The sequence below is a fragment of the Bos taurus genome, chromosome 19 (genome assembly GCF_002263795.3).
Source record: "Bos taurus isolate L1 Dominette 01449 registration number 42190680 breed Hereford chromosome 19, ARS-UCD2.0, whole genome shotgun sequence".
NCBI classification, from domain to species: Eukaryota; Metazoa; Chordata; class Mammalia; order Artiodactyla; family Bovidae; genus Bos; species Bos taurus.
In genome coordinates, this window is record NC_037346.1 from 25,373,095 (window position 1) to 25,385,329 (window position 12,235).

General features: G+C 51.2%; 1 protein-coding gene across 2 annotated transcripts in view; it reads left to right on the forward strand.

The window, feature by feature from the left end:
- The window catches only part of PITPNM3 (PITPNM family member 3), a 97,187-nt gene that overhangs the window by 58,336 nt on the left and 26,616 nt on the right, over nucleotides 1–12,235 (forward strand). For both annotated transcript variants that reach the window (XM_024980717.2, XM_024980718.2), the window contains 2 exons: nucleotides 11,195–11,271; nucleotides 11,825–12,060. In XM_024980717.2, coding sequence (XP_024836485.1) covers nucleotides 11,195–11,271; nucleotides 11,825–12,060 — 313 coding nt within the window. The remainder of the gene's footprint in view (nucleotides 1–11,194; nucleotides 11,272–11,824; nucleotides 12,061–12,235) is intronic.

The window sequence follows — 12,235 nt, forward strand, 5'->3', positions numbered from 1 at the left end:
AGTATAAGGATTAGTCCCAGGAAACAGAAAGCCATGGTGCTTTTGGGAGGAAGAGAGTGAGAAGGGAAGACCCCCTGGAGGAGGGAACACTGAGGTTTCTGTAGGGGCTATCTGGGCATAGAGGGTGAGAGGTCGAGTCCAGACACAGAGAACAGGATGTGCAAAGGCCCTGTGGCCAGAGGGGCAGGAGATGCTTGAAAACAGTCAAAAGGCTGCCGTGGTTGAGCTCAGAGAGGGTGAGATGAGTGGTGGAGAGGCAGGTGGAGATTGGGGCCTGCGGGAGGACCACACAGGCTGTGGTCAGGATGGGGGAAGCCTCGGAAGAGGACAGTGGGGGCTGACGTGACAAGATTTCTGTAGGGCAATTAGAGTCTAGTCATGATTCTGTTGGGGATTTCCAGCAGGAAAAGGAAGGCTCTCAAGCAGGGTGACTGGGGGAGAGTCTAGTGGGCGGGACTTCATTCCCTGGTTGAGGAAACCTCCGGGCAGAGGACAATGCCCTGGGCCTCTCCCAGCCCTGAAGGTCACTGTATGGAGAGTCCTCACCCTGAACCCCGCAGAGCCTGGCCTTGAGGAGAGGGGCCGTGGAGGGTCGGCCTGTGGTGATCCGGTGGGGGGGAGCCTTATTGGGGAGTGGGGAGGGGGAAGCTGGAGGGGAACTTGGAGCCTGTACTGCAACGTCCACTGACTTACTTGTGAAAGAACCACCCCTTCCTTTATTTTTTTTTGTAAAGCTGTTTCAGTATCGAGACAGGGATGTTTCTTTGTTTTTCTAGAGGCCACTTTGTAATTTTGACTCTGCAGACCCACCCAGCTGGACTGGTGAGACAGCCCCACTCTGGGATTCCAGGGGTTTCCCTTTTCCTCCTCTTCCTGCCTGGGTTCCAAGGCCCCCAGGGCTCTTCTCCACCACCACTGTGTGGGCACACACGTGTGTGCTGGGAGCTCTCTGTCCACACTCATGGCCTCTGTGGGGCCCCAAGCCCCAGCTCCCTCTGTCCTGGTCTGTGGCTCCTGGCTTAGGGGCCAGGCTGCTTGTGGCATAGGGCAGTCAGACCCTCCTCAGATCATCCTCTACCTTCCTGGACTTGCAACAGTCCCCTGAGTTGGGTGGGCACCCCTGCTAGGTCTGCCTTCTCCCTTAGGCCTGGGGCAGAGGGTGGCGATCTCTTTTTAGTCTCAAGGAACCTCTGTCTCCTCAAATCCCTTTCTTCTGAGAACAAAAGGGCTTTTGGAAATAAGATCCGGGAAGCTCTGCCACAAAGCTCCCCAGAGGCAAAGAAGCTGGAATGGGGAGGACATACAAATTGGTATCTCAGAAAAAAACAAAACAAAACAAAAAAACAACACCCTGCTCCGTGCCCTTTGAAAAAAATTTGTATTTTTAATATGTCTCTAGAGTAGATAGCACACGGACATGGTATAAAATAGAAAATTCTAAAGGAACGAAGGTAATGAGGGTGTCTCCCTTTTTCCAGAAGCCACAATTGTGACTAGGTTCTTCTAGAACATTCCAGAGATATTCTCTGCATACACGAGCATCTCCATGAATATTCATTTATATATATCTTTATATATACCCCACACAGATGGTAGCATCCGGTGCCTTCCAGTCTGCACTGTACTTTTCTCAGATGATAACGTATCGGGAGTATTTGACTATTGAATACATCGAGGGAGCATCCTTCTTTGCAAAGCGTGCATATTTCGCTGTGGCCTGCTTTATTGAACCAGGCCCCTGTTGGTGGGCACACAGGTTGCTTTCCTTCTTTCCTTTTTTCCTCTTCTTTTTTTTTTTTTTGGCTGAGCTACATGGCTTGTGTGATCTTAGTTTCCCGATCAGGGATCAAACTCACGCCCCCTGCAGTGGAAGTGTGGAGCCCTAACCTACTGGACCATCAGGGAATTCCCACAGAGGTTGCTTTCTGTCTCTTGTCCATACCATAAGGGCTGTGATGATGGTTAGTGTTGTATCCACGTCGTCCTGCACATAGACTTGGGATTGCTGGGTCAAGGGCATTCTGTGTCTGGAATGACCTTGCCACACTGACCTCCATGGAGGTTGATCTGGTTTTTTATTTCACCAGCAATGAATGAGGAGGGGCTGATTTACCACACCCTGGTGGGAGGCTGGGTGTTGATAACTGTTCAGCTGAGAAGTGAGAAAGAGGCATTTTAGAGCAATTTCTTTTCTTTTTAAATTAATTTTTACTGGAGTACAGTTGCTTTGCCACGTTGTGTTAGTTTCTGTTGTACAACAAAGTGAATCAGCTGTACGTACACATGTATCCCTTCTCTTTTGGATTTCCTTCCCATTTAGATCACTACAGAGAACTCAGTAGAGGTCCCTGAGCTATGCAGTTGGCTCTCATTAGTTATCTATTTTATACATAGACCAATAGTGTGTGGGGCTTCCCTCGTGGCTCAGTGGTAAAGAATCTGCCTGTAATGCAGGAGTCGCAAGGGATATGGTTTCAATCCCCTTGGAGGAGCGCATGGCTACCCAGTGCAGTATTTTTGCCTGGAGAATCCCACAATCTCCAGAATCCTCCTGGAGAGGAGCCTGACGGGCTACAGTCCACAGCATCGCAAAGAGTCAGACACGACCGAAGTGACTGAACATGCATGCATGCACCAGAGTGTGTATACGTCAATCCCAATCTCATAACTCATCCCACCCCTTTCTTTCCCTCCTTGGTGTGCATATATTTGTTCTCTACTTCTGTGTCTCTATTCTGTTTTGTAAATAATCTCATCTGCACCATTTCTCTAGACTCCACATACAGGCCTTAATGAATGATATTTGTTTTTCTCTTTCTGACTTCACTCTATATGAAGGGATTACCGTGGGGGAGTGTGCTGTTGGGTTCCTTTGTGTGCTGACTTTCAAGCAGGGCCAGGGCTGGCTTGATGGGGGTCCCTTAGAGAGTAGGACCCCAAAGTTCAGGCAACCTCGCTCCTCTGCCTCCCTCCCAGGGATTGCTCTGTAGGCCGGCTGTGGTGTGGAGGCATTTAAGCATTTTATTTATTTATATTATTTTTCATTGTGCTGGGTCTTCATTGCTGCATGTGAGCTTTCTCTAGTAGTGGTGAGCAAGGGCTCTTCTTTTATTTATTTATTTGGCTGTTCCAGTTTTAGCTGTGGCATGTGGGATCTAGTCCCCTAACCAGGGATCAAACTCAGGCTTACTGCATTGGGAGCATGGAGTCTTAGCGGCTGGGTCAGCAGGGAAGTCCTGGGGCTATTCTTCATTGCACTGTACAGGCGTCTCATTATGATGGCTTCTCTTGTCGTGCAGCATGGGCTCTGGAGCACTGGCTCAGTAATTGTGGCTTTCAGGCTTAATTGCTCAGCAGCATACGGAATCTTCCTGGATTGGGGATTGTACCTGTGTTCCCCCTCTTTGGCAGGTGAATTCCTATCCACTGCACCAACCAGGGAAGTCCATGTGGAGGCACTTAAAAGACTGACAAGAACACTCCTTTCCTACCCGCACCATCGGGGGTGATGCTTCAGGAGGATGAAAGAGCCCTTGCTGGGTGACCTGAGTTCATATCCGTACCCTTTCGCTTAACCTCTCCGAACCTCAGTTTTCTCATCTGTAAAATGGGCAGAACACCTCGGATGAATGTGAAGTGTGCCTGAATGAGGACTAGAAACTTAAGACACATTTGAGGAAGACTGTATTTATTATAGGAGAGTCCCCAGGAGAGAAGATGCCAAGCCCTTCTAGCATTGCTGTGTAGTGGCAGGAAGGGTTCTTAGGTTGTATGTCTGAAACCTTCCCTGGGCTCGATTCAAGATAGCCACACTGGTTTCCCCCAGGGGAATGGCTCCTTGGAGCTATCCCCAAGCTCCCTTGTGGTGGCCAAAAGTGTGTTTTCAAGAGTTCGGATCTGGGACCTAGACCTTAGTGAGGGTCAGGCCTTAGTGGAGACCAGTATCCCTGGAGGTTTGGCCTCATTCTCCAGATGAATCCAGGCTGACTTGATGGGCTTCCGACCCTGAAAGGGTTGAGGAGTCACAGGAGGGGCCCCGGCCTCTAGATCCCCCGCTCCTAGATGAACAGTTCTTGCCAGCACCCCTGCTGAGTGACCACTTACACCCTTACTTGTACAACATCCTGAAGGGCAGAGAGCATCCTGCCTTTGGGCCAGCATGGGTCACTCTTGAACTGTTAAACAGTCCTTAGTTGTGCTGATTTGGAACTCTCCAGAAACTATCCCCACTCCCATTCATCCCACACCTTTGCTTCCATGACCCAAACGCAGCTCAGCTGGGATTTGCAGGCTGCCACTGTGTCCTATGGAGGCTTCTTCCCCAGGCTGGGCTTCATTCCTTAACTTTCCTTCCCAGTTATTGGGTTCCAGACATGTCCTCAAAGTGGCCTGAGCTGCAGGGACAAAACAGGGATGACCCCTCCTCATTCCAAAGTCTCTAGTGTGTGCAGCCTCAGAGGCTGACTATCTTTAGGGGGTCCCATTACCGTGGCTCCAACTGTTTGCAGCCTTTGGTCATGTGACTGGCCTTGGTCACATGACATCTTTGTCGTGTGACCTGACCTTGATCGTGTGACCCTCAAGTACTAAGAGATCCTCATAGTCACCTGCTGTATGTCTGATTCATCTTGGTACTTTCAGCCCTGACACAGGTTTGGGCAATAGCCAATGGAAGAGGAATTGGCAAGTCATGTCAAGTTGAATTTTTAACTCAAATGCAGGATGGTGACTCACTCATTGGGTTTCCCATTTGTTCTTTCCTTCCATAACATTTCTTTTCCTTTTTGCGTTCTCTCATTTGCTCTCGGCTCCCAGAGGGCAGAGCACTTCACTTTGTTTTGTCTGTAGTATTTGCATTTAGTAGAATCAGGAGTTGTATGATAGCGTGTTGAAAATGTTCTTATTGTAAATATGACACATACTTGTACTGCATCCATTCAATGTATTCATATAGTTTTAAATGAAAAGAAATGAGTTTGCTAGAGGAAAATTGGAAAACAGAGAAAAGTAGAAAGTTAAAAAAAAATCACACATTGTCCCACCATCCAGAGAAAACCACTTATAAACACTCTGTGTTTTCTTCCGCTATCAGGCCTCTAACCCTTCATCCCACCCCTCCACCTAGATTGCTATTTTGCATAAAGCCCAGGAATGGGGCTCCAGGGAGGAGGGTGGCCTGAAGTCTGTCTGGTGAACAAGGTCGGTGGCTTTTTTAATTGTTCTCTGGAGCCCTCAGTGGTTGCCTAAGGCAAGGGTGAGGGGAGTAAGGAAGTGGGGCTCTGGGCCCCCCAACCTGCTTCAGCCAGAGCTGCCCACTTTCACATGTTCTACAAATTGGCCTCCTAAAGAAAATTGCGCTGGACAAAAGATTTCACTGTTTCAAAAAAGTTTTAAAACTAACCAACAAAGGCTCATTCTTTTCCCTGCTTCACACCATCCCATCCGTGTCCTGGCCCCATTCACAAACCCACACTCCTTGAGCTGCTTTGACAGCCGAAGGTTCTGACCTGGTTTGTCATCTGCCAGAGTCCCTCCTCCCCAAGATGTCCTAAGCCCTTGGTGCTTGCTCGGGTTCCCAGTCCAGTGACCCCACCCAACAAGCAATGAGATGGGGTTGGCCAGAGAGGTCCAAGTGAGCCTATCAGAGCTCTGGGGGCCATTGCTTCCTTTTCTAATGGCCCCCCAAACACTTGTTTTTTTTTTTTTTTTTTTAATTTGCAATAGATCTTGTCTGGAATTTGACATGACACTCCCTAGGTGCAATCAACCACTTTGAAAATCCAGGTGACATCTGCCACCTGCCATGTTCTGGTTCCTCTTCCTTCCTCTAAGATCCCTCAAAGCAACTCACCCATCCTGCCTGCAGGTCTCATTAGGGTCCAAGGGTATTATTCTGCTGGGCATGGATGCTTGAGCTCACACAGCACGCTTGGACTCATGGAATCTCCGACTGCCTGACTCTTAAGAGGGAACACAGGGGACTTCCCTGGTGGTCCAGTGGTTAAGACTTCACCTTCCAATGCAGGTGGTGTGGGTTTGATCCTTGCTCGGGGATCCATGCCTCATACCCCAAAAACCAAAACATAAAACAGAAGCAATATTGTAACAGATTCAATAAAGACTTATTAAATGGTCCACATTAAAAAAAAAAAGCTTTTAAAAATAGAGGGAATATAGTCCTACCCTCTCATTTTGCAATGGTGGGGAGAGTGCTCAAGATCACCCTCTGACTAGGGCATACATTTCCCATCCTAGAACTCTATGTCCGTATCCTGTGTGTGTGCCCTTCTCCATGTGGGTCTCCCTGGGGAGGGGGTGGGTTGGGGCCGTGGTCTGAACCTCCTGCTTGCTGCTGGATGAAGCTCTAGATATTCCCAGACATTTCTAGATCTAGCTCCTGTCTCCCGCTTCAGAATGGGACAGCCAAGCCACTGGGCTCATCCAGAAAAACATGTGTGTGTTTGCCCATGCGTGTGCTTCAACGTGCTCTAAAGGATTAGGTATTTTTGCAGACCTGTCTCAGAACGTGCCATGTGGTCTCAAGCTGTGTTGAGCTGGTCTCAAGTTCTGTTCAGTTGACCCTGGGGGGTGACTTAAGAGAGAGACAGGGTGACTGTCAGGGCTGGTAGAAGGAGGGTAAAATTCAGTGGTCAGCTTTAGCCTGGGGGCACTGCCAGCATCTACTCCATGTGGGTCCCCAGTCGCAGATGGCAAGAGAGATGGAAACGGAGTCTTCGGCCAACCCGGGTGACACTCTGCTTAGGGTGCCGAGTGTGTGGGTGACGACCTTGGCTTTTGTCTCGAGAGCAGTGAGGCACATTGGTAATTAGAAGGGATAATCACGATTTGTGCCTTTCCAAGGTTGTGATTAAGCAAAAATAGCCTCTATTCTTCAACTGGCAGGAGGAGCCATGGTGAGCTGGGTGGGCCACTGGTCCGGGTGCCAGTGCTGGCAAGGGTGCTGAGCACAGGCATGGCAGTATCTGGCTTGCCTCAGAGCTCATCACAAAACGTTGTCACAAAAACAGCTGTGGGCTCACCCCACCCCAAATCTGGGCACGGCAGGGACCCAGCCTGAGTAAGGCCTTGCAAACAGAAATGAACAGGAAGTGGGAAGAAACAGGCAGCCTGACAATGAAGTCCTGGGGCTCCTGGCATGTGGCTTCCCACCACCCAGGAACCCCTGCCGCCAGCTCTTGTCACCAGTGGCTCTGGGGCAGCCTTTAGGGGCAGAGTGATAAGGCCCAGGCCAGACTGCTCTAGAATTCCCAGAAGTTCCCTGATAGCACTCCTCTGGGGACTTCCAAGGAATGTACCTCCCAGTGGATGATGCTCCCTTGATCCTGATTTCTCCTAGGGGGCTGATAGCATAGAGATGTCTCCTAGGTCATGTGCACCCTGGGATCTTCGCTTGCAATAAGTTTTCACAAAAATGCCATGACCACTGATAAGCCCTACTCTCAAGTGGTCCATAGTCTGATGAGGAAATAGACAAGTAATCTCACAGCCACAAGCCAGGCCCCACCAGGCACACTGTGAGATAACCATCTCTGAGTAGATCTCAGAAAGCTTTCCAGAGGTGGTGACAATTGAGTGGGGTCTTGAAGGTTAGGTAGGAGTTTGCTGGTCTGCAGAGGAGGAAGGCCTTACCAGGCAGAGGGTTCAGGATGAGCAAACGCATGGAAGAGTGAGAGCTGTGTCTCTGAGTGATTCAGAGCCTGTGGCCTCACTCATTGTGGTAGGAATGTCTGGTTCTTAGAGGAGCAGAACCCTTGTGGGCAAGATACCAGCAGACGGGTACTAAACTGCCTTTCAGCTTGTCTATAGAGGTCTCTTCTAAGACTGGAGATGGGGAAACTTTGCTCCTGTTACTCAGCTCTCAAGGGGCCAGGATCCAGATCTGGCAGGTGAAGTCTACCCTCCTCCCCTCTCCTAGAGCAAAGCATCTCTGACTTTTGTGCATTAAAAGGAAGCAAGTCTGTGTCTTCAAACAGCTTGCGGGGGTCAGGCTCTTCCCCTCAGCTAGAGAAGGGTTGAGGGATGCTGAGGGCAACCCTGCTGGTCTCTTGTCTCCTCTGAGCCAGGAACTGCCTCAGCATTGTTTGCGTCCAGGACTCAGCATGGTTTGATGCCCAGAGCATCATGTGGGCCCCAAGGGAGCTGACCACAGGAAGATCAAGGATGCAGGTGCTCTGAGTCTGTGTAATCAGCGAGGTTACAGGATGCGGTCCCCACCTAACACAGGGCATGGTGCCCAGGAGATGGCAGGACCCTCATGTCTTCCCTGCAACTTATTTATAGCCTCGCCATGGTAATTTGTGGCAATCACAGTATTTAATTCTGTAATCACACTGCAAGCAGGCATCCAGCCCAGTGAGGCTGGGGAGCCTGCCAGGTCTCAGGGAGGGACTTGGGGGCAGGGCAGGAGTGTGGAGGCGGTGATGTCCCCATCAGCTTCTAGCCCCATTGTGTCAGCCGTGGCCCTGACTCTGTGCCCCACCCACCCACCCCGATGCACCCTGGATCATAGTAATTAATAAACAACTACTAACACTTACATAGCACTTACCATGTTCCAGGCCCTGTCCTAAGCACTTTTTGTATATGGGTTCCTTTATCCTCATCATCCACTCTATAAGGTAGCTTCTATTATTATGCCCATATTCCAGATGAGGAAACTGAGGCACAGAACTCACAGCTGGTAAGAACCTACATTTTGGGACTTCCCTTGGGGTCCAATGGTTAAGAATCCACCTTTCAATGAAGGGGACATGGGTTTAATCGCTGTTCATGGAACCCAGATCCTATGTACTGTGGGGCAACTTAGCCCGAGTGCCACAACTATTGAACCTGTGAGCTCTAGAGCCCATGTTTCATAAGCGAAGCCTGCGTGCTGCATCAAAGATCTGGTGCAGCCAAAAAAAAAAAAAGGGCCTACATTCATGTTCAGGCATTCTGGCTCCAAAGTCCACGGTCCCAGCTAGGTCTCTCCCAGCCCCAGAAGTGAGGGGTCTCCCAGGCTTCCCGCCCGTGACCTCAGCTCTGCCCAGCTCCTGGTTCCTCCTGGTCCACCTGCCCCAGAGCTGCACACACGAGGATGCACACACTACGAAGCATGGTCGCTTCATCCTGGGGAAGTGACCGTCAGCGTCCCTTCTTGGGGTTTCCCCTTAGCAGACTGTTTCAAGTGCAGTGGGAAGAGGTCTTGGGGACTTCGGTCTTCAAGGTGTCACTTATCATTTTGTGCTTCTGTGTTTCTCTCCTGCAGAAAGGAGATTGTCATACTGCCTCATTGGGAAGTTCCTGTGGAGGTCAGGGGGATGGGAGGGGAACCACTTTGTCAGGCATCGTCTTCCACTAAGTGTGGGGCAGCTCGCTCAGTCTTATTAGTTGTGTGGTTTGGGGCAAGTGATCTTGGTTGTTGGAGCCTCAGTCTTCTCGTCTGTAAAATGGGGCTAATAAGAAAAGGACCACAGCTCAGAGGCTAACTGTGGGGGCTATATGAGATAGTACCTGTAAAGCTCATAATGCCTGGAACATAATAAGTGCTCAATAAGATTGTGCCCTTTACTGGTGTCTTTTATTATGATCTTGTCCTGAAGATGGGGTGCAGGCCTCTTTTAGCCAAGCCCAGGGCAAGGTCTACAGGATGTTAGAAATAAGGCAGAAGAGCCTGAGCCACTGAAGGAGCCTGAGTAAGTGCTGGGCAGAGTCCAGCCTCAAAACAAGTTTTTTTTCTTCCTCCTTCAAGGCAACCCCCTCCATCATCGGGGAAACGATTTCCTGTCTGTTTGGGCAGCAGCTCCAAGCTCATAAAGCAGTTACCCTTAGACCAGAGTTGTGTCCGTGAGGACACAGTATTTCAGAAATGCACTTCCCGGCTAAGCAAAGCTTCTCACTTGGAATTCTTTGCAGAAGTGCCCTCCCCTGGGGCCAGAAACGGCTGAGATGTTGTTGACTCAGAAACGTGTTGGCCAGGGCTCTCACCCACACCCACCAGAGGGTTGCCCACAAAGCCTCTGGGAAGGCGGCTCCCCAGACGTGACTCCTAGTGGGTGTTGCAGTCTCACAACAGGGGGTGGGGGCGGAGTGGGAAGGAGAGAGGGCCATCCTGTCTAGAACCCGCTGCTTTAGCGGTGAGTGAGTTCCCAGTCATTGGAGGCAAACAAGTGGCTCACAGTCCAACCATGTGGTTCAGCCACACAGAGGAAACAGTACCCTTCTTATGGGGAGAAAGGAGAGGCGGTGAGGATTTCTGCGTGGCTGGCATCACTGGGTGGGCCGTGAGGGGGCCATTGGATGTATTAAAGGCCTCTCTCCACCTGAGAGTCCAGTGCAGTGGCTTTCAGAAATGTGGGTGTTAGATCAGACAAACTGTTCTGTAAGGGGTCAGATAATCCTTTGTCGACTGTAAGGACTCTGTGATGACCAGTTGACTCTGCCACTGTGGCACAGGCAGCCACAGACAATACATAAATGAAAGAGCTGGCTGTGTCCCAATAAAACTTTATTTACAAAAACAGATGGTGGGCCAGATTTGGTCCACAGCTCTCGTGTACGTAGAGGAACAGGAGCTCAGGCAGGGCTGGATGCTCAGAAGTGCTTCCTAGGGGAGGGGGTGGCTGCTGAGAGAAGCAAGGAAAGAGTCTTGGCAGTGGTTGGCCCCGAAGCTCGTGGGTGACAGCTCATGTGGTCCTAGATGCTGGCTTTGCCTCTCGGAGGCTCCACCTCCCCGGGACCAGGGTCCCATCATTTAAGGCTTTGCAGTCACTTTGAGAGCTTCAACCAGATCTTTAAAAAGTATTTTATCCAGCATCTCTAGCTATTTTCAGAGAATGCTTGGTCCGAGTTTCCATCTGTATCTGGGAGTCACGAGATGACACTCATCCTGCTGCTGAAGTTACTGGGAGAGGAAGAAAGAGCAGGAGAGTTCCCTTCTGGGACACCCCTCCTGGCCTCAGGGACCTCATCATGTCTGGCCTCCCTGCCGGCCTCCCTTTCCCAAGGAGGAGAAAGGTTTTAGGTTGTGTTGATGTAGGAAGTTGGGGCTGGGTGGCGTGGCCCTCCCAAGCTCCAAATGCTATCGTTCCAGTTCTCCTGGGAGCCCAGGCCATGGGCCAGCCAGGGCCCAGGGAGTGTCCAGTCTCTGTGAGGGAGGCCTGAGATGCTGAGTCCTCCATTCCCCACCCTACAGGAGAACTGTACCGGGTTTCCTTGAGAAGACAGAGGTTCCCAGCCCAAGGAAGCATCGAGATCCATGAAGACAATGAGGTGGGTTTCTGGGGATGTCTGGGCCGCCTCTGGGTTCAGAAAGCTAGGAAGAGTCGCTAGCCAGTAGACAGGCCAGCCAGTCTTCACCCAGCTCCTCACTGGCCTTTCTGTGTGACCTGGTGCTGGTCTCTGTCTCTCTCTGGGCTTCCCTGGTAAAGAAGCCACCTGCCAGTGCAGGAGACAGGGTTTCGATCTCAGAGTCGGGAAGATCCCCTGGAGAAGGAAATGGCAATCCATGCCAGTATTCTTGCCTGGAGAATCCCATGGACAGAGGAGTCTGGCGGGCTACAAGTCGGATACACTTGAGCGACCAAACACACACTGTCCTTCTTTGGGCTTCCAGGACCCCGTACAAATAAGAAGAGCCTTTTGGGACTCATCCCACACTAACACAGAGGGGCTTGCCCTCCTGTCAGCCCATGCCCCTCACTCTGAACGCACAGGAGGTGCCATCAGAGTCCCCTGTGTGTGCGTGGTTCTCTGAGTGTCCCCTGCCTTCCCACCCCACCCCACTGCCTGTCTCTCTCTCTATCCTGATTGATGTCCCCCTCAGGAAGGCTGCCCGCAGCGCTCCTGCAAGACACACGTCCTCCTGCTGGTGCTGCACGGGGGGAATGTCCTGGACACGGGCTCGGGGGACCCATCCTGCAAGGTGGCCGACATCCACACCTTCAGCTCCGTGCTGGAGAAGGTCACGCGCGCCCACTTCCCCGCAGCCCTGGGCCACATCCTCGTCAAGTTCGTCCCCTGTCCCGCCATCTGCTCGGAGGCTTTCTCGCTTGTCTCCAAGTGAGTTCCTTTCTGCTTGTTTGGGCTGGCTGGGCCGGGTCGGGGGTGCCTAAGCAGAGGGGCTGCCCCTGCCACATGGGCAGGTGGGTGCCTGCCAAGGCCTCCCTGGGATGTCAGATCCTGACTGACCATGAGCATCACTGGAGGAAAATGATCAGCAAGAATCTAAAGGGAT